At 44.2% G+C, this 22,258-nt stretch overlaps 1 protein-coding gene across 2 annotated transcripts in view; it reads left to right on the plus strand.

Annotated features, from left to right (window-relative positions):
• Positions 1 to 638: 638 nt before the first annotated feature.
• Positions 639 to 22,258, plus strand: part of LOC142590332 (putative phospholipase B-like 2) — a 41,017-nt gene continuing 19,397 nt past the window's right edge. Inside the window, exons 1-5 of one of the 2 annotated variants that reach the window (XM_075702375.1) lie at positions 639 to 968; positions 13,536 to 13,744; positions 15,767 to 16,016; positions 17,192 to 17,295; positions 19,200 to 19,417. In XM_075702375.1, coding sequence (XP_075558490.1) covers positions 13,572 to 13,744; positions 15,767 to 16,016; positions 17,192 to 17,295; positions 19,200 to 19,417 — 745 coding nt within the window. In that variant the 5' untranslated portion in view covers positions 639 to 968; positions 13,536 to 13,571. The remainder of the gene's footprint in view (positions 969 to 13,535; positions 13,745 to 15,766; positions 16,017 to 17,191; positions 17,296 to 19,199; positions 19,418 to 22,258) is intronic. The other variant, XM_075702374.1, reaches the window with a different exon arrangement.

Here is a 22,258-nt window from a genome sequence, read left to right on the forward strand (position 1 = left end):
AAGAATATCTGTCGAGTATGTGGTGTTTAATTTGCTTCATGGCATCCCGCGTGGAAAGTGCGGACCTAAAATCCAGCATGTCGTGAGTGTATATATTATTGTCCTCTAAGTGGTCCTTTAGCCTGTTAAGGATTGCGTGTTCAGCGACCTTCCCCACGCATTGGTCACTCACAATTCAGGCTTTCGCCATGCAAAACAGCCATCGGCGTAATAAAAACACAATATACGCAGCGACGACTAATGGCGGACAGCTGTTACCTAAATGACTACCTGAGGTTTCGAGATGTCTTCTATATGCGTCTATACTAGTCAAGAATGTTACTTCCATCTCGAAACGACAGCTTTGGTTTATTTTGTATGTTATCGTTATGTTCCACGCGGCTTTTGAGACAGAACGACGGCGCTTGTGGAAAAATGAAGATGGCCACGCAGTCTAATCGGTTCAGACGTCTCTTCCATCCCCTCGCTTCCGTACCCCATTTTATCGTCCGAGCGGCTGAAGCTTCGCAGGCTCAAACAAGAAGAGTCGCTCGCTGCTTGGCGATAGCCCTTATCCGTCTGCCTGCTCGAGGGAACGCCGTCTGACTTGATAACTGCTTTCGGTATAAGTAGCGGGCTAAAGACAATGAAGGAAAGCTTATCACGACAGAATACCTATCGGAGCGTCGTTTCGCGCTGGCAAATGGTTCGCGGAGCGCGCACGTGAGTCGACGGCGCGGACAGGGATTCCAACGGCCGGCCTCGTCGGATACATTCGCGTCGTCATAACACGGAGAGGAGCAGTCTTCCGTGTGACATATCGGGTGGAACGGTGACGACGGCCGCTGCGATTGCTGACTGACGAGAACGCGAGCCCGTGGGTCGTCGCGTGTTCGTGCGGAACGACGGGTGCATCGGACCCACCTGAAAGAGAGCGTGAAGTCCGCGCCTGGCGTCAACCAGAAACGGAGCTGCCATCTCGTACGCAGGTAATCTCGTGCTTGACTATGGACAACAACGGCACCGCCGAGCGGCGCTGTCGCGCCGGGGTGAGAGCGCCGCATGCCGGGTAAAATTCAAATAGCCGGGTGTACATCTCTCCCATCTCTCGCTCACACCGCCTTGGTTGCATGTTTCACTGCGTGTGTTCGGGCACGTTTCGTACCGCGCGCAGTGTGTGCCTGTGTTTGTGGACGTTTTATTGGAAGGACGATGTACACGCTTCTATTCGCCTTTAAGAAGATTGGTGCGCCTGGCGATTATTTTTCGTGGCTGCAGTGGGGCGAAAGGGCAGCGTCTGCTTAGCCATGTAAGTGATGCGGAGCAGCTGATCGGACACGACATCGTCCGCGTCAGGGCGATGCATTTCCCAAGTGCATTTCCCAAGTGAAGGACGACGGTGTTTACGACGTGCAGGTAAGCTTAATGTTCTGCACATTCATAATCACATTACTGTTTTCTTTAATTTGCTGTGTGTACTATGTACCCTTGATTCTCGTCCCTGGGGCTTCTATCTAAATACATGGGACAGGATGAATCGTTTTTCTCTGCAACTACTTCACCAAATTTGATGAAGCTTGCTGCATTTAAAAGCAAAAGTTAGAATGTAGTGATAGCTCGTTGCGAATTTTCGATTTATGTTGTCGATTTATCAATAAAAAGGCGGAAAGAACTACAATTCTTCGAAATCTAAACTGTCATGTTTGCGACTCTGTAACTCAGGAAAAAAAAATTGTGATGTCACAGTTTTGTAAATTGCATCCAATAGTACAAAAGCAAATAAAATTTATGTATTGCCGAAAAGCCCTGGGAGGGTAAATAAGTAAATAAATAAATAAATAAATAAATAAATAACACATGGCTCTAAAAAGCATGTAACATGTGAGTAGTGATCTTGCGATACCCCTGTAAGTAATTTCACAAATTCTAGCAAGATATAAACTGTCATATCAAATGTTTCCGTTTTAAATGGCCTGTATAATGATGTAGTTTACATAAGTGCGATATCTGTTCCTGGGGCAGAGCTATGAGCTTGTAAACTTTGTGCTTTATATTTTTGCCACTTAGAAATTTTTGAAAATTAATTAAAAAAATTCAGTCCTTATATAGAACTTCCGTTTCCAACAGCCACTACAATGTAAATTTCTCGCTCAAGTGCAACAAATGTCATTAAAATCGGTGCGGGGTTGTCTCAAAAAGCGTTTCTGTGTTTTATATGTATTTGAATAGGCGGCATCGGAGTTGGGCCCAAGCTAAAGCTTCCTTTTAAGCAGTCCTGTAGCAGTGACATCTTTAACCTTACTAACGCCCGACCAAGCGCACGTACGATACCCTATCAGTCAGACTATCATTATTTTTTTTTGGTAAAGCTAGGCGGACGTTGGTATCATGATTTGGCATGTGCTATTTTACAGGCACACTTCTTTTTTGAAAACTTGATACCCCAGTCACACGGTGCACTTTCCATTGCGATGAAGGTCTTCACTTGCGGTTCATTCATTTGCGCAGTCTGCGGGAAACAGCTAGTCACTGTCGAAAAATTTTATCTTGGTCGCGATTGAAAGTACACCCCGTGACCGGGCTATAAATGCTCACACAGTAAGACCTAGTTCACTGTGTCTTTGTGCTAGAAAACTTATATACATGGTACAACGGCGAATGCATTGTTGCTTTTTTGCAGCTATCGTGGTCTTGTCCCTTCAAGCGAGAAATTCGCAGTTCCTGCGGCAAGTGCACTTGCATTCCTGGTGTACGGGGTCAGTGCAAGCATGCAGTGGCTGTATGCCTCTATATCAACAGCTTTAAGGAGCACAGCTGCGCAAGCTGACCTCAGCGGTAGGGAAAGCCAAGCGCAAAGCCTCGGATTCAGCAATCGCAACACTTATCAGACGTGTTTCCTCGTAAGTTTGAAGACTGTGCTGCATGGCGACATTCACAACAATGTGGCACAACGTAAAAGAAGTTACTCACAGTAGGAAAAAGGCTCTGAGTAGAAAGTGGTACACACACAAGGCTGCCGATCGATAATTGTGGATAGAATTTTGCTTTTGTTTTAAGAACATTTATTTTATTCGCGGACATTGCTATGCTGAGTCTAGTTACACACCTTAAGGTATCTTAGTGTTGAGACAAACAATATTCAGCTGGCTTTATGTACACATTTAAATTGGAAACAAAATGTGTCAATCCACGCCATTTGTTTTCTCGTAATCTGTGCAACGGGTAAGGAATAGACAGCTCCAGCCTTCAAAAGTGTGCCAAGAGCAACACTGATGAACTTCCCCAGGATAGGCTGCCTCCTAAAAGAAGTGCTCAAGTTGATGAAGCTCAGTGCTGATGAGCTTGTCTGTAGAAAGGTGCTCGACACTGTTGTTGAGTAGGTATCAAAGGCCGCAGAGAAAGACACCCTTGAGAACCTCCTCAGACAAATGTCACACCAGCCTGTGTACCATGTTCTGAATGTATTGAAGGATGGGACTACCCAGAAAAGGTATTTTTTTGGTGGAAATCAATTCTCATCGCGGAGGGAAGTACAAAGAAAACTCTCGAGCAAAGCCCATGCCACTTAGCTTTATTGACCCAAGGACAATTAAGCTGTACACGGTATGCGAAAGCATTTGAGAGGTGGAATGACAGGATTGACAAATTTCATGTTTCACAATATGCAGATGGCATCAGGAGAGGACGCTTCGCATCAGCAGTACCAAGGCACACCTGATTCGCACAAAAAGTGATGACAAAGTGCATCAGAAAGGTGCTCAGCAACTTCTGAAATCCAGCTCCTGCAAGAGTGCTGTCATGTGCTATGGTGTGTTTTTCACAACACATTACGAAAATGGAAATAATAATTGCGGCCGAACTTGGCTAGTGTGATGTGCCTTTATTGGGTTACAAACAAAACCATTAGTCCTGATTTTGTATAGTACTCTCACAAAATATCATTACATGAATTAGAATTGAAGGCACAGCACGAGAGGACCTGGAAAGGTGGCTTGGAGCAAGTATTGTGCAGGTAGGACTCCTTCCTTTTGCGTAAAGCAATGAAGGCACACAAACTGTGCACATAGCGTTATTCCCAAACCTCACTGTCATATATTTGTATTCTCCAGACTGGACTGGTGGTTCTTCCTGAGCAACCTTGGCTGTACTGCAGCCCTGACGGACTTGTACAGCTTGGTAATGAGACTGTCCTTATTGAAATCCCGTGTACGTAAATATTCAAGGATTCCCCATTTATTATGTACGAAAAACGGCACTGTGAGCTTCCATATTTGATATTCATTGATAACGTAATTGAATTAAGAAAGTCGATTCAATACTATACTCAGTTGCAGGTTCAAATGTGCATTGTTCATTTGCAGAAAGCTTTGCTCTTTGTGTGCAGTCAAGATCAGTCTCTGATAGTTTCTGTGAAGAGGGCTGAAACGTTTCTGCGGGAGCTCATCCCTAAAATGGAGTATTTTTATTTCACGTTTTTCCTGCTCCGTTCTAGCGTTATTTTCCCTATTTCTATCGTGTGCTTTTCTGTCTGTGTCCACAATTTAGAGATAGTTTGTCAGGTATCGCTGGACTGTACAATAGGATCATGTCCACAAAGTGTTTGTGTTCTCATAATGTGATATTTTCAGTTTGCTTTAAAAACGTTTATTGATATATGGGCTTTAAAATAAAAAAGAAGATGTTCTAAAGCGCAGTCTTTTAGTCCACGTAGTGCTTGTCAAAGCTTTGAAAGTGCAGTGCTTTTATTTTAATTTGAATGTGTAATATGTTTAGTCAACATGTAATATTTTATTCCCACGTTATTCTGGAGGAACATTTGCATTTATTTATTTCTGCCGTGTGTGATGTTTGTTTTGTTTGCTGCATACTGGTAGGAAAAAGTGAAGAGTTTGTTTTTTAATGTTACTACATACTGAGTCTGCATGAGACATGCCAGAGCTTTGAAAATGTCAATACAGTGCCTTCATAAATGATTGTGCGTGTCTAGTCTGCATGCAAAATATTTGTGTCACAATGTTTGCAATATTTGCATTTATTTATTTTTTAATTTGTGATGTTTATCAGATTTACTGCATCCTGGTGGTGTTTAGGTCTGCATTACTATCGGTTGAGTTGGCATGGCTAAGCCACAGCTTAGAACATATGGCTATAGTTTCTTCAATATATTGTTTAACATCTCTAACCTACATGCAATATTTTGTAGCGTCACTTGGTTCAAAAAACATGTGCATTTATCTATTTTATCATTTGTGATGTTTCTAAAGTTGGTCCATCCAGGTAAAAAAATAAATCGGAGAATGTGTGTTTATTCTCATGTTACTACCTGTTGACTGGGTACAGATATGCCAGAGCTTTGAAAATATGGCTAGACTGCCTTTATGATTTGCAATGTACACAGTCTGTATGCAATATTTCATTACACCATTCTGGACGTAGAAGTATAAATTACTTTTGTATGCGATGTTTTAATATGGTTGAATCTTGTACTAATAAAGTAGGAAATTACTATTACACGTCTAGTTTGAACTATGTTAAATCAATAAAAATGTGAATATGTGCCAGGAACGTATTATGCAGGGCAACACACCAAGCTTACGTGCAGTATTTTTAGTGCGAAGATGTTGGTAATGATGCCAGTTTGCATTTGCTACCTGCCCGTGGCATAGAGGTTATTTTTTTAAAACAAGTCACACAAACATTTGTTTTTGTCTTACAGATTGCGTTACTACAGATAGTTGATATTGCAAGAATGCACTATACATGGAATCCTTCAGGTTACAGCATTTTATAAACTTTTGTTATTTCATATGACTGAAATTAAACGCCTAAACCGAACAACCCCATTGTTTGTGTACTCTAGAAGCTTGCTGATACATATCTGAAAAACAACAGATCAAGAAGCACTTAATGTGATATGCAAGAGGGTTAGAGATGGCAGATGATAAGCTGGCTAGTTCGTTTAATGTCTACCTCTGAGTTTGAGACATAATATCTGGGAACGACTACAGGATGACTGCACCGATAAACGAAATATTGATTGAAAGCAGAAGCCATTGCAAAGAAAATCATGTTGCATACAGCAGACACAAAGTAATACTGCAGGTCACCATAAGCTAACTCAATCGTTAAATTAAAGAAAAAGGGCTTTTTTCAAATTCGTAAATGGGCACAACGGCCGGCGCCTCGTCCGCGTGTGTAAAAAACTTCGTTCCAGATTGACCGTTGTGTCGCTAGCGGGGCTCGGTATAACCAGCGAGCTCACTAGTTGATTTTATAACTGCGTGCGTTCGGAGTTCCCGCTCGAGCAGCGAACCGCAAATCGAAACGCGTGATTTTCTCGACAGACACTCTGTCGTTTGCGCGCCATTATACCCTTAACACCTGTTCCCACACCAAGTCTCTCCTACCCGAATGCCGCGCACGTTCTGCCGAGATTAAGATTATGCAGCCGGAAACAAAGTGAGACCGCGTCGAACTGGCTCTGTTTATAACAATTAAGTTCAGAGCTAGTTCGTCGTGCGGCTAATGCGAGTAGGAGGTGTAGATTCACTTCATCGCGGTTTCACCGGTAGTCGGTTCACAGTACACTAAGGAGTGTTGGAACCCGCCCCCTCCCAGCTCCGAAGGAAGAAGCGTTCATCGTATCTCGCCACGAAGCTGGTTACCGCGTATTAGCTTACGGTGCCACCTATATGGGCCGTTCGATGTGTCATTAGTATCACGGAAAACCACAGCGTATTACGACAGCAGCAGTGATCCCTCACGCTGGCTGCACAACCGCTAAACTGCGCCTGTACATTGATTGGTGACCTGAGACGGCAGAACGCAAATTGTAGACAGATAGGTAGACACGCTACATATAAGTGGGCTGAGTTACGACACAGTTGAAGAAGGCAACACTACATTTTAATGCGAAAGCATTATATGGCTCACCAGGCGGAAAATCCGGCGTTGGCGTGACCATGCGATTGTATAAAAAGGCTAAGAACCCTCGACCTTATATGGGAGTCGAACCCACTACCTTTGGTGTTAATTAAGGCGGAGATAATAAATGCACAGTTATTTAAGGCAGAGCTAATTAAGGCACTCGAGCCCACGACCTTTGGTGGGAGTCTAACCTTCGATCTTTGGTGGAGAGTCGAACGGATGAACTTCGGCGTTGCGGCAATTAGGGCGAAGTTAACAAAGGTATAGTTAATTAAGGAGAGCTAATTAAGGCACTCGAGCCCACGAACTTTGAGGGGAGTTGAGGGTTCCTTTGGTTACCTTTTGGCTAACTTCTCCTTTATTTAATAACTGAGTTCGCCTACCATCATTCGCACAATAATTTAACGTTACGGGTAAGCCGGTGACATTTTATACGTGTTGCCAACATTCACTATCCAAAAAATTACCGAATAAATAAACAAACAACTAAATAACTGAATGAATAAGTCACGCAGGATACGTTGCATAGGGTTGATGGCAAAAGTAACGTCTGTGAGTTATTTCATATGTGCTGAAGAAATTCGAAAAATAACTACTGCGGAAGTCACCTGAGACGTCAGGAACTTAAAAAAAAAAACAAGAGGCTGATGCAACGCATTTGTACAGAAGAAAAAAAAAGGTCAAGTGAGACTTGTGGAAACATTTTAATTACGCTATGCAAAAAAAACAAAGCAAAAGTGACAAAATACTGAACTATTGTGTCCTCCCATTACGCCCCGCTACACCTTCTTCACTTGCGATTGTGCCACTCTCCACGTCACTGATTCAATGACAAGTTTGCGTACACCAGGTTTCAAGAGGATGAAACTACGACGAAATACTACAAAAGAGGCACAGAAATCTATTGCGTTTGGGAATGCTGCCCATGCAGCATTATATATAAGCGTCAAAATATTTCAAGCTGAAACTTTGCGCAGCATAGGGTTACACCGTCAACAAGCCGATGCGTTTCTTGAGAACATTAATGAGTACGGCAGCGCAAAACAAGAGCACGGGGAACAAAGCAGGATGGACACTAACTGTACGGTTGCCTTCTTTTCCCATCTCGGATTTTGCGCTGCCGTACTCATTACTGATCCTTATCAACTAGCCCATTAGTCCGTCGCATTGTGCCTAGAAATGCGCATTGCGATATTTGACGTGTCTAATTAGGCCAGTTAGTCAGGACTGCGGTGACATTAAACGGCTGCGCCGGAGACATTGCGTGAGCAGGAGGAGTCGCAGCAACGAAAATAGTGTACAGAAGGCGGCTGCGCTTCGTGGTGTTCTCTTTAACGGGCAAATGCCTGACTGCAGTCGTTCACCAATGCAGAATCACGCAGGACAGGAGCAGTCCTGCGGAGGGGTTTGAGAGTTTGAGAGAGTTCTTTATTGGGCATAATAATAAGGTTACAAATGGGGATTATACATACATACAGAGGGAGGTCCCAAAGTCAACAGACTGTACAGGGGACCTCCCATTACAAATGAGTAGGATATGTAAATACAAAGCAGCTATATGCAAACACCAAAAACACGATAATAAATTAGTCACTAGCTTACGCTGTAAAACATTTAATGACACAAAGCATTTATTAATATAATGATAATGATCAAATCGTTATATTGATTGCAAAAATTTACGAAGGTTTGATTTGAATGTGTAAAAATGAGAGAATATGTTAATGTGACACGGTAATGAGTTCCAAAGTAGTGTGGCTGAAAAATTAGTAGTAATTTTACCATAATTATTTCTAGATTTTGGTAGTAAATAGCTGTTGGTAGAAGCGAAACGAGTAGATGTGGAATATGGATACTGGCTGTTAGTAATTATAGGGAATGGGAGCTTTCCGTTAACAGATTTACAAACAAGTATTGCGAATATTTGATACTTTCGAATTTCGAACGGAATAATTCCTTATCGGATTCGGTCTTAGAATCCAATAATCAGTATAGGTAAATACGAATATTTGTCGCATAGTTCACGAATACTTTGAATTCTTAAGTGGGTACAACCAAACAAAAATCTGGAGCGAAATATCCAATTAGCTATGGTACAGAATGTACATTTCATCTGCCGCCCTAGTAGGCATAAAACGCGGGAAGTTGGGTAGTGGAGAACGCTGTACATTCTTCATTGAGATAGGCTTGTCCTTTTAAATCATGATCGTTCGCATTCTACGGAGAATCTTGGGTATGCGAACAAAAATCTACCATCTGGGGATGTTTCGTTAACACCGCAGTTCTCACCTTACACCACAAACACTTGGCGATACTGCAAATTATAGGACACGAACATCGTTCCATATTAGCGACAGGGATGTTCGTAAAGTGCCGTTTTCTAATATAGTCGAATGCGAATGTCAAATAGTTTCTCATTTGTAAACAAATCGAAATACCAAATCTTGCGGGGAGTCTTTCTAGCTTAAAAATTTCGGCAAGGGCCATCTCACGATGACTGTTGTCGACGTTAGGGTGCTTACCAGTCAAGGAACGTAACGACCCACTACGCTATAATGATGAAGATACATCTTGGTGGGGACACTCTGACGACTTCATTGACTTGGCGATTCCGCCTCCATTGCTTCGCTGGCGTCGAATATGGCGCTTAGTAGGGGATGGTGCATTGAAAAGTAGGCCACTTTTATGAGGGCTCTGTAGGTGTTGAGCCCTTCCTGGCGAAGACGTCGTCAAGTACCACATGGGTCGCCGATGCGGGTACGTAGCCGGTTTGTACTATTGGAAATCGTCCACTGTTCATCAGGCGTCTTATGCGCATGAAAGGTTCGTTCTGGGCTTGGCGCTACTGTTGGAGTAAGGCTGCACGGCTTGCAGCGACACTTTGCCGCTCAGACTGCTGTAGAGGACGTAATCGCATGTACTTACATGCCTATGTTCAGCGGAGTGTCGACAGTGAACCGTCTTGGCGCGACGCAATTTCTTCTCTTCGGCCTCTAGAGGTATCAAGGTTTTCCTAGATGGAGCCCATGTATGTCAGTACTGAAAGGGAGGCACTGTAAGTTGCTTTACATATAATCGTGAGCGAGGGCATTTAGAGGGCAATGCGCTCCACTGCGATTTGGTCGTAGAGCGCGTGCGCCTGTACAATTGAGGTTCAGGATATCTGACTTGGAATGAAGTACGGCGCGAATGTATAGGCATATTTTTTTTCAGACGTTAAACTTAGATTTTATTTGTCAGCTAGGAGAGCACGCGTTCTCACTTTTATCAGTGAATTGTTGCCATGCGGCACAACGCACGTGAAATATCTCGAAGCGCTCCCGTGTACAATTGGATCTAGTAAGGGCGTTATGAGGGATTTCTCGGCGCACGACCGTGGTCTACAGGGCTGCTGTGCTAAGGGAACCGGGATCGATACAAACCGTCGAACATCTTTTTAAGCGTGATATATGCTTTTAGCTCCCCTTGTCGGCGACCTTCAAGTGATTTTGAGCCAAAATTCAGAGCCGTTATTCGGGCACCCAAGAAGAGTATGGGCCGAGAACGAAAAAAGAACATCCGGGCATTGCTGCCTAGCCGAATGAGATCATCCGAGCAACCAGCCAAAACTTAAAAAAAATGCGGTCAATGGCCCCTAATCCCTTGTGCAGGATCGCATTACGTACGCTAGTTACTTCCCAAACAAGTTGCAAAAAATATTGCTTCCGATTTCTCCCTAATGTTTTTTTTTATCATTTCCATGGTTATGGTTATGATGGTTATGATTGTTGTGAGTAATCGTCGTAATTACTTCAATCTGCTTTGCTGGTAGCCATTTCATCCTTACAGGTACTCTGGATTACGGGAGAGCAAGCATTCTTTAAAAGTGAGTCATGCGATAGCGGCTCGATAACAGCCCAGCAAAGTGTGAGGTTAGTATAGCCTATGAATGCTAATCGTGTATAAAAAACTTGCTTTATTTGATATATGCTGGTAGTGCCGTTCGCAACTGGACCTCCTGTCAATACAGAGACTTGCAAGCGAGAATCAACTGCTTTCATTTATTTTACGCACCCTGACAACGACACTAATGAAAAAAGATAAGAGCACGGCACCAAATGCACATATATAGAATGTCGCGTTCGTTGATACATAAGGGTGCTACTACGGCACCGCACATTTCCTTAAAAAGTTGAAAACATGGCGAGACTAGCTGAATGTTGACACGCACTTTAGCATACGCTAACGAGGGTGAAGGCGAAAGCCTGCCCGCTCACGAGACACTCATTACATCACTTGACATGGTCATTCGAGTCGGTTGTTACATCCTATTACTTGTTTTCTCCCACCAAAAGTAGTGAGTTCGAGTGCCTTAATTAACTATATCTTAAGTAGCCTTGCTTTAATTAGCGCTGAAGGTAGTAGGGTTCGACTGTCATCCTCCACAACACCTATTGGAATCCAACTTGGAGTTATGGCCGGTTTTCCCATGTCTCTAAGTGGTTTCGACTCCCGCTAAAGGTCGTGTGTTCGAGTGCCCTAATTAATTCCATCTTAATTAAATGTGCCTTCGCAGATGCACGCCTGCCATAGAGACTGATGCAGCTAGGCTGTATGAGAGACTTCTCAGACTCTTCAGAAGTACTAAGCGTCCGTTCGTTGGCGACTCTTGCGATGGTTCGTCACGGGCGCCTTAGCCGCTTCGAGGCTTCCCACGGAGGCGACGTTGCTGGACAAGGCCATCAGCTTTCACTGCCACAGCCGTACAAACGCTAGTTGGCCTAAACTGTTGAGACGGCGAAATGCTACACGAGAAGCAACAACTACGGGTTACCGGATAAAAAGAAAGCCATGCAAAGATGTGGTGGTCTGTTTGAATGAGACATACGCAAGCTAAAGTTTGCATTAAATTAGTTATTGTTACGTTTCAAGACGAATTCATGGGCTGGACGCACGTTGCCTTGCATTTACATTTGCTATCGACAGCGCCATCGCACGCGGGCCTTAACAGCCGAGCGAAAACCACAGTGGAACTCCCTTTAAGGGCTTTGCAGTAAAATTGTTGCAGAAGGCATCGAAGACGATTGCGAAAGTAAGCGAATAGCTTCGGCTGATCGCAAGAAATCAGATGGACGCACTAAGAATACTTCCGAAGTATAGTACTCACGTGGCTAAAGTTATTTGACGATGCTGGCACAAATTACGGTGGACATGCTTTGGTGCACGGCATTACAGCGTGACGACGAAGGTGGCACGGCGACCACGATGTGACCACTGTCCGGCAGAGGGCGACAACCACCGCACAAGGACAGTCCATTATTGCACGTTGCGTCGAATAACTCATCAAACTGGATTCTTAAAGCTAACCACGAGTTTTAAATATTATAAATATTGTCGGACCATACCCTGATTGGTAAAAAATGTTACCTTGGACATTATTTAGGAACTGTTTTCACGAGAGGCACCATGCAGATGTCAATTTTATGCCGGGAAGGCACGTACAAGAAGCCGTAGTTTACACGTTAAAACACGCATATTAATTTTTATATTCCACGACTATGCTAAACCTAAGCGTCTACAATATAGCCTACGTCGAAGCACGCAACTACATCGTACTGCGTACTGTGAAGTGCGCACGGAGCACGTGGAGGTGCCTCAGCACCCGTCGTGGCTTACGCCGCGTGACAAATTGAACTTGTACAGAATATTCTCAACAACAATTAGCTTGGCTGAATATCGAATCTACCTATCTGTCACGAGTGTGCGCCGCAACCGGCAGATCAGGCGGCGGAGAAGCTCGACAAAGCGCGTCACCATCGACCAGTACCTATGAACCTTCCAACGCGACAAAGACCCTCGCACGAGAGCACGTGCGTTTGAAAGCATCATAAGTTGGTCTTCGGTGACGAGCTGACTCCGCACAAATCTCTCCCGAGAGCACAAAGAACGTCCTCTCCGACATCGGGCACTGCCATCACTTAGGCTGGAAACCCGGCCGCCCGCCCCCGCTAACAATAGCCAAAGAAAGTGATAATTTCCTTCAATAGTGGGCTCAATTGAAGTGATAGTTATCGGTAATTAAATGGTTGAAGTGGGTGTGCGCCATTCATTGAGATAAAATTGGGCTGTTGAGAGGTATTCCGCTTGTGGCTGCACCTTTGCGCGGAACCTTCGTCGTGAGAGAAGTGCACGAACCCAATTTTTCAGTTGCTTCAAATACAACTGCAGTTCACTAGACGTTACCGCGCAGTGATTTCCTTACATTCGGGCTTGCGCTATACAATGCCGTCTAAAGTTTAAAGCAGCACTTAGGTAAAAGTCAGGCCTGTGGCTCGATCATCTGCGGTGGTTCTATATAACATGTAGGGCCGTAGCTCAATCGAATCATTTGACCAACTATTTTTCGAGAAAAAGTATATTCCATCGTCATTCTGGCAACATTTAGAAATTTGTAAAGCTGCCGAGTGCTGCTTTGGAATGCTGCCCAACGATGTATTTGTACAAAATCTAAGATCAATAAAAAAAAAGGACAGCAGACTTCGATGACCTTGCCGAATTGCAACCCACTTTCAAGCGAAGGTGTTCCTTTCAAGCAGTTGCGCTATGCTTAACTGGTAACCGTTCAGATAGAGTTGCATTCCATGGAGCAGGTCGGGCACCTTTTGCAGAAGGAGTCGAGCAAGAGAATGCAGCTTACACTAGCAGCGCTCGCCGTCCTTGCTCATGCGGCCTATGGTCTGGACGCCTGGGTCAAGTTCAACCCGTCTTCAACCAGCTTCGAGGTGAAGCTGGGACGCCGCGATGCTAGTGACCAAGTTGCAGCCTGGGGTTCTTTCCACAACGCCATCAACGAAACTGGGTAAGAATTGCTTGGCTTACGAGTGAACCGTACGTGATTGGGCTGTTCACGTGAGCGACCACTTTAGTCAATGGCTCGCTGCGTCATTGTATAAATGCTGTATTAAGCTTAAAGGTATCGTGCATGTTTAAGTTTAATGACGTATCGTATGCTCATGTGAACAGAGAATGATTGCTCTGGTCATATTTTGTTGTAAAAGACCAGCAGACGTTCTTTTATGGTGCTCAAAACTTTATTGTGCATGGCCTCGTTCGAAACGAAGTTGTCGTCGTTTGAAACAAATGCGATTCTTGGGACCGTCGTGCTTTGAACTTCAGTTAGAAAAAAAAAGAAGCCGTTACAGGTCACAAAAGTTATGAATTTCTAACAAAATATGTGCTATAGCTATGTGGCCTTCACTGCAGACAGCATTTGATAACCTATGAAGTACCCGCTGGAGTGCGGTATCACACCGATTTGCTTACACTGAAACTTCAGCTGTTACATATCCATTGAAATACCAAGTGAAATGATCGAGTGCTGTCCTAATCAACCTATGATACGATTTGAGCGATTTCTGTATGTAGATATTTTGTCAATTTACTTTTGTTTTCACGATAAAGCCCGATATTATTTAAATAATTCTAACAGGCAGTGAAGAAATAAAGTTCGGAAGTGAACACAACTATGTAATAGGAAATAGGATTCACAATGACTAAACTACCACGGAACTCTAATTCAAACCTGTATCTTTTGCTGCGCGAGTCCAAGCAAATTGTATCTGTCTACTTAGCACGGCTTTGGCTGTTTGCTAGGTGCTGCAATACAAGCGCTATGAACGTTTTGAAGGCCTGAGTCATGTGTGATTTACATGAGGTGCTGAATATATCATTATTATTGCTGAAAGGCTACCATGATAAAAGTTGGCTACCATAATAAACTTTGGGTATTTTAGTAGAACATTGCAAATCAGTTTTCATGTTTGCACAGGCAGAAGGGAATATTGTAATTTATAATGCCTCATATGCTTGATGACAGTTTTTGATGATGTGTGGTGTTTCATGGCGCAAGGGACAGGTATGGCCAAAGGGCGCCATGACAAAGGTAATGTTAACGGTGCATTATTAAAGGTGTAGACAATGAATTAGACAACGAATTTCTCATGGTATATGTGACATGGCTGTAAAAGGGCCTAAAATCGGTCGCTGTGGATGGCGTAAAATGTATGGTTGGTAAAATAATGACACTGACTAAGTAGTGCTGTGGGCTATGGTAATGTGGTTTCGTTAAAAGCCAGATTCAATGAAACATAACATTGACATTGATGGCAGTTTTTATTTACACCGTCTGCTACGCTCCCTTGACGTTCTGTTATGCGGATGTTGTGGAGTTAGCAGGTGCGTTTTTGACAGAGCTGTCAGCTCGGACCTATAATAGAGTTTGTCTGCCACTATTGAACAACTGTGTAGAATAAGTTAAGAATTTAAAGCACCATGGATGAAAAAGAAGTTAGGAAGTGATGGGTATATGTGCATACCTCCACGCTTCAAACAGGCAAAATAGAAGTTGCACCTGATGACCGTCGGGCGCAGGTTGAATGCTAAGCAGTTTTGTATAACTATCAATGCACGAAAAAATAACACCAAAAATATTAGCCATCTCCATTAGAGCTATGACACTCAGTATAAATCGTAGAGAGGAAATCAGACTCCACGTGAAACTGTTTGCTTCGGCTGTCCAATGTTGTAAATGTGATACTTAACACCAGAATTGTGTAGTTCACGCGTTATAGATTCGTTTTATGCGCTTTAGATAGTCTGTGAAATTCAAATAATTGAACTATCGCATATGTTTTGTCGTCTGTCTGTCGCAAGTCTGTGAAATTCAAATAATTGAACTATCGCATATGTTTTGTCGTCTGTCTGTCGCAAATTGAAGTTGCCGAGCAGATGGCCGCCAATCAGGACCAAATTTGTCGCTCTGCTTTACTACCTTTGTCGTGCCTTCTTCGATTCCTCAAGGGCCTTTCTTGTGACGTGGCAGGTTCAGTTTTCTGGAAATCTATACCAACGCGGAGCTGGCGGACGAGCACCAGGCGTACGCAGCCGGGTTCTTGGAGGGTTATGTCACTCGAGACCTGATCCGCATGCACTTCAACAACATGTGGGCCAACTACTGCGACGACGAGCAGGCCTACTGCAAGAGGCTATATACCTTCCTCCGAGAAAATTACGTGTTCATGCAGAACAACATTGCTAAGTACCGCAAGAAGAAGAGTGCGTACTGGTATCAGGTGCGTGTCTGTATTGTATTTTTTGCGTTTCCTCTCGCCTTTTCGACGATCGTTCCATGACAGAACGTGCAATTCTCAGGCACTGATTCATAGCGAGTTCAACACGCAAGGCTTTAAGCGCACTGCTCATTTCCTTGCGGACATGTGGACTGAGTTACCGATTCCCACCCCCGTATTCTCACGCAATCCTGTACTCGAAGCTGTCCCTTCCCCCACCCACCGAGTTCAGCACAGCCCCAACTCCGTCGCCAGAACAAGACACTACGCTTCTCGAGAATTGCCTTGGACGGTCTGAAGCGCAGTGACCACATCTGCCGAGGGGCGGTGCAGCCATCCGCTTTTGAATTGCATGAGCTCTTTTTTGTTATGTTGAATGCATAATCATAATATCTTTGCTTTTACCGCGAAGCTGTATATGGCTAGCCAATTCGTCCTTCTGGCCGTCCGTCCACCTGTTCGGTCGCCTGTAGGCCGAAAACTCCTCAGGCGTAACCCCATGCGCGTGCGCGAAAGAAAAGAGAGAAAGGGAGGTGCAGGATTCGCTAACACCACCTAGACAGTCTGTTTACTCTGATCTGTCTGTTTACTCTGATCCATGACATCACGTCACTTGGCCCTAAATTTCCAAGAAAGCGATGATTTCTATCGGAGTTAAACGGCCTCGTGCCTTTTCACTCCGATAGAAAATGTGGTAAAAATGGCAGACAGAATGGTCACACGTCTTTATCAGCATCCCTTCATAGCATTGTCGCGATAGCAAGACGAAAGATGAAGACCGGCGTTAATCAAGTGCACTGGCAAATAAATGTAGCATGCATGCGCAAAAACAAAGGAAAATACCTACAAGTTACACTACCAAACCGTTCGATAATTTGTAAAAGATTATGGGTAACAATGTCAAGCACCAGAAACGATCGGGGATTACATGCCTGGCGTATTTCGGGTCCTGTCGCACCTCTTGGAGACGAGTCGTTTAGAGCAACGGAAACCATTCTAGAAGGTCGTGCGTTCGCGTACTGTCTCCTGTCTTCTCTTCTTGTGTGTTGCCGTCCTTTTCAAGATGATCAGACACCAGCTATCGCCATTATCGTCTTTACTGAACCAGGCCTATAGAGATGCTTCATAACTTCAAGTGCCAAGTCGAAGGGGTTCGTTCAGTCTTCTCCTCCTCGCAGGTGAATCTGGTACTTCTGCAGCTGAAAGGCATGGAGGATGGTAGAACACCGGAACTCAAGCAATATTTTCCCAGCGAGCCCGACTTCAACCTCACCGACACTCTGTGAGTCTCTCTCTCTCTCTCAAACACACACACACACACACACACACACACACACACACACACACACACACACACACACACACACACACACACACACACACACACACACACACACACACACACACACACACACACACACACACACACACACACACACACACACACACACACACACACACACACACGCACGCACGCACGCACGCACGCACGCACACGCACACACGCACACACGCACGCACGCATGCACGCAGGGCTGGCCAAGGACGGGCATATGCACAGTGGCACATACGCAGGGGCAAGCTGTCTATTCGGGCTCATACCCAGAAACCCAGCGTGTATATATATATATATATATATATATATATATATATATATATATATATATATATATATATATATATATATATATATATATATATATATATATATATATATATATATATATATATATATATATATATATATATATATATATATATATAACCTGCTAGAAAATAACGCCCGACTGCAGGGAACAGAATAATAAAGCTTCGCATTAAAACCATAATTCACTGGAAACTACAATGACGGTACATAATGCAAACCTGTATGGGTTCCTAAATATACTTCGCAGGTGAGGGAGAACTTATAGTTTCGGGATCGAACCCGCACCAATGCTGCTTTCAGTTTCGGTTGCTCTATCATGCGGGCTAATCGGGAGGATAAGAAATAGAAGGAGGAGAGGGAATTCATCAAAAACTCGAAGCGCAGAAAACAATGTGCCGATTGCGTGGAAGACTTTCTCGGTGATAATGTTTTTCTCCCGGTCGCAAAACTTCCTTCACCTTCCGGATTCACGCAGAACTTATTTGCTTATGCGGTGTTCCTAGGCTTCGAGATATGCGTTAATTATCTGTCTCCCTGCCATCTCCTAGCATCCTAGGTTTGCAAATAACCACGCTGTGGTTGTTTGAGGTTACTTTGATTGATTAAATTTGGCACCGTCTTCCCACCGAATCACCCACTTTACCAAACGAGCTAATTACCCAGGGTGCTATTTGGACATACCACCATGTTTCGCCAACATGTCGGATCTGATGGGGTCGAAGCGCCGCCACTGCAGAATGCGATAATATGGCGGAATTTGTCAAGTGTCCACGATTGCATCACTTGGCTTGTTAGCTCGTTTGATTGAGTGGCTGATCCGCCGGGAAGGGGCAGTGGTAGTAGAGGTTTTATCCTGCGACATGGTCGTGACAGGCGCTGGCTACGGCTGCCGAGGCTGTAGGATGAGCACACGCACACGAGTAGCTAAGGGAGTGGCTGGACGGGCTGCCGCCACCGCAGCTTCTTTATATTTGTTTATGTGTTTCAAGAAAGAAAGCTGATTTCTCCTATGCTTTTTTGGCTTTGAGGCTCTTGGGGGCGCAAGCTCCTTTCAGTCGCTCTCATGGATTCCGCCGAATTTCTTATTACCCGAGGTTTTTTTGGTTACTCTTCCGTGCATTTTCATAATCACCACGTTGGCAAATAAAGGAACGCATGTTTCGATTATCCCGCTAATAGCCCGACATGATCTTTCTTAGGCCGTGATTAGAGACGTATTCGAATTTGAAAATTATTATAATGACTTAAACATGTGGCATAAGCAGCCAATGATTACATTCTGTAGTTATTTCGTTCAACATACACAATAAAAGAAAGTACGATGTTCAATAACGTATGTGTTTATACACGAGGCTGTGGTTTATCCCCACTGTTTTCGTTGCAGCACATTTTAACGCTTAACTGGCAACAACAATTTGTCATAACCAGGCTTGTATTCGCTTTGGTATCGCAACACCTGGGCAAGACCAGTCATCTGTTAAAAAGACACCAGTTTGTCCCTGTACTAATCTAGTCCGCGGCTCCCACTGCTACAACAGGTTCTTGAACTTGCACGGTGACATTCAAGATCTGGAGATGGTCTTGAAGCGGCGCGTGATCAGCCGGGTGACAGGTGATGGGTCTTGCTCTGCTCTTGTCAAGGTTTTGCCCCTGCGCAATGACCTGTACGTCGCGCACAACACATGGACCAAGTACTCCAGCATGCTAAGAATCCTCAAGAAGTACAGGCTGCCCTACCGCAAAGCACCTGGTTCAGGTGAGCAAAGGAACCGCAGCTGAATTGAATTCTGGGGTTTTAAGAGCCAAAACCACGGTTTGATTATGAGGCACGTCGTAGTGCGAGGACTCCGAATTAATTCTGGCCACCAGAGGACCTTTAACTGGCCCCTAATGCATGGGGCACGAGGGCTTTTTGGAATTTCGGCCCCATCAAAATGCGGCCGCCGTGGCCGGGACTTGATCCCGTGACCTCGTGCTTAGCAACGCAACACCATAACCGCTAAGCCACTGCGGCGGCTCGGGACCACAGTCAATTACTATAAATGTTAAGTAATCGAGGACCTTAAGTGCACCTGCCAAAATTACAAAGTGGGGTACAGTAAGAATAAAGACAACTCCTGCCTTTGTGCTACTCTGGGACTGCACGTATTGACAAAACCACGGAAGTTACACTTCCACATACTACGCTAGGTGCAACTCAATACACTCACTAGTACACTCTAAAAGAGAGTTTACACGCTTTGTGCTGTATCTTTGTCCCACAACAATAATCGTCATCTGTCTTGCCTGCCTGTCAAGAATGCTACATGTCCCGCTGATAACGGGCATACCGTTCGTGACCTAGAAGTAGCGGGAGCGCAGCGTTCAAGAAAGGAACGGCGCGCAAATTAGATGACGATGGTTCTCGTGGGATAGATACTTCTTAAGAGTGTACGCAAAGAACGATGCTCAACGGTACAGCTCACGGTGCAAGGTGCTGAAGTACAAGCACCCAGCGTTTACTTTCTTGCGCCGCTTCTTCTGTGCCCTCTATATGCGCCGAATTAGCGCGGTTGAGAGCGAATGCAACCAAGTGCCACCGTCACCAGCTTCTGCATCTGTCAAAGATCTCCAATCTGCATGCATCGATGTTATTGTCAATGAAATAGCTGGCCTACCCGCGGCTATCTTGGCGGCTCATTTGCAAGCCTTAGTAACGTTCCATGTTGCTGTTCTGCATAGTTTGATTTCTAAGTTTCCGTCCTGTGTTTCGATTCATTAAAGCTATCTTGGCTTTGTGACAACCTGTCTTTGCGTCAGTAGCTTACAGAAGTGAAAAATTCCTTCGTCTAACCGGGAGCCCCCGAAGGAGTGTCTTCAGTCTACTGTTCTTTTTAATTAACGTTAATGATTTACCCGCTAACCATCATACAGAGTTACATGTTTCGTTGATGACTGCAATATTTACCGCACTATTAAATGTTTAAAAGGCCACTCTACTCCTGAAAGCAAGCTGAAACTAACCTTCAGTTGATGTAAAATTTCGCAGGCGTCCCTTGAGTCTTTAAAGTCCAAGGTACTTTCTTTTAGCGTTAAGCGTATTAACTCCAAGTTTTCCTATTCGATGAATACCCGCCGTGGTTGCTTAGTGGCTATGGTGTTGGGCTGCTAAGCACGAGATCGCTGGATTGAATCCCGGCCACAGCGGCCGCATTTCGATGGGGCGAAATGCGAAAACATCCGTTTACTTAGATTTAATTGCACGTTCAAGAAACCCAGGTGGTCCAAATTTCGGAGTCCCCCACTACGGCGTGCCTCATAATCAGATCATGGTTTTGGCACGTAAAACCCCACAATTTAAATAATTATTCGATGAATAAGGCAGCAGTTTCTAACGCTTCATCATGCAAATACCAAGGCGTCCACCTTACACCTGATCTTTGCTGGGCTACGCATGTAGAAGCCTTTCCTTCCAAAGCGTCTAGGTCTATTAGATATTTACGTAGCAATTTGCATAACTCACCTTCTAATGTAACACAATTAGCCAACGTAATATTTGTTCGTCTGCAACTGGAATTCGCTTCATCTGCATAGCCTCTATGTCAGTGTTACCTTATCCGTATGTTGGAAGGTGTTCAGAATAGAGAGGCCAGAATCATTAGCGTAAGCACGACTGCCTTTCCAGTATTGCCAGAATACAACGAGGCATTTATTTCACTTCAGGTAGTGCAAGCTCACCACGCTGTTACTCTTTTATGTCTTATACAAAGCTACTTTTACAGCAATAGGTCACAGCTTTTGACGCTTCATCCACCAGAACGCACGTCACAACGCCTTCACAGAACGCGAAGTTTCATGCGTATGTACGACAGAATGCAAGCATTTAACTCATCGGCGTTGCGTCTGTTTTAGCCCGTTGGAATAACCCTCCGGGCCACATAGCACCCACCCGCCGTGGTTGCTCAGTGGCTTTAGCGTTGGGCTGCTAAGCATGAGGTCGCGGGATCGAATCCCGGCCACGGCGGCCGCATTTCGATGGGGGTGAAATGCGAAAACAACCGTGTACTTAGACTTAGGTGCACGTTAAAGAACCCCAGGTGGTCGAACTTTCCGGAGTCCCCCGCTACGGCGTGCCTCATAATCAGAAAATGGTTTTGGCACGTAAAACCTCATAATTTCTTTATCATAGCATCCATATCGAACCATGAAACATTTCGCGTTAGCGTGAATGCGTTGTGATGCTAATATGGCATATCGATGTTTCACTGGTTTATAAATCTGTTGCTAACCTCTGTATGTACTACGTTGGTTAATTTGCATTTGATGTTGGCTTTTTTTCCCTGGTATATATAGTATCTTGCCCGCCTTACTCAATGCTGTTAAAGGGGCCTGTAAGGTATCGCACATAAATAAATAAATAAATAAATAGATAAATAAATAAATAAATAAATAAATAAATGGATGAATAAATGAATAAATGGAGGGATGAATAAGTAATCTTTTCAGTGATGCTTGAGAAATGGATTTGACCGTGATCATTATTCACGCCATTATCCCTCATGCCTCTGTCAACAACAAATAAATACAGTGGTGTCACTTCCAACAGAAAGCTGCGCAG

This window comes from Dermacentor variabilis, chromosome 8 (assembly GCF_050947875.1).
Source record: "Dermacentor variabilis isolate Ectoservices chromosome 8, ASM5094787v1, whole genome shotgun sequence".
NCBI lineage: Eukaryota > Metazoa > Arthropoda > Arachnida > Ixodida > Ixodidae > Dermacentor > Dermacentor variabilis.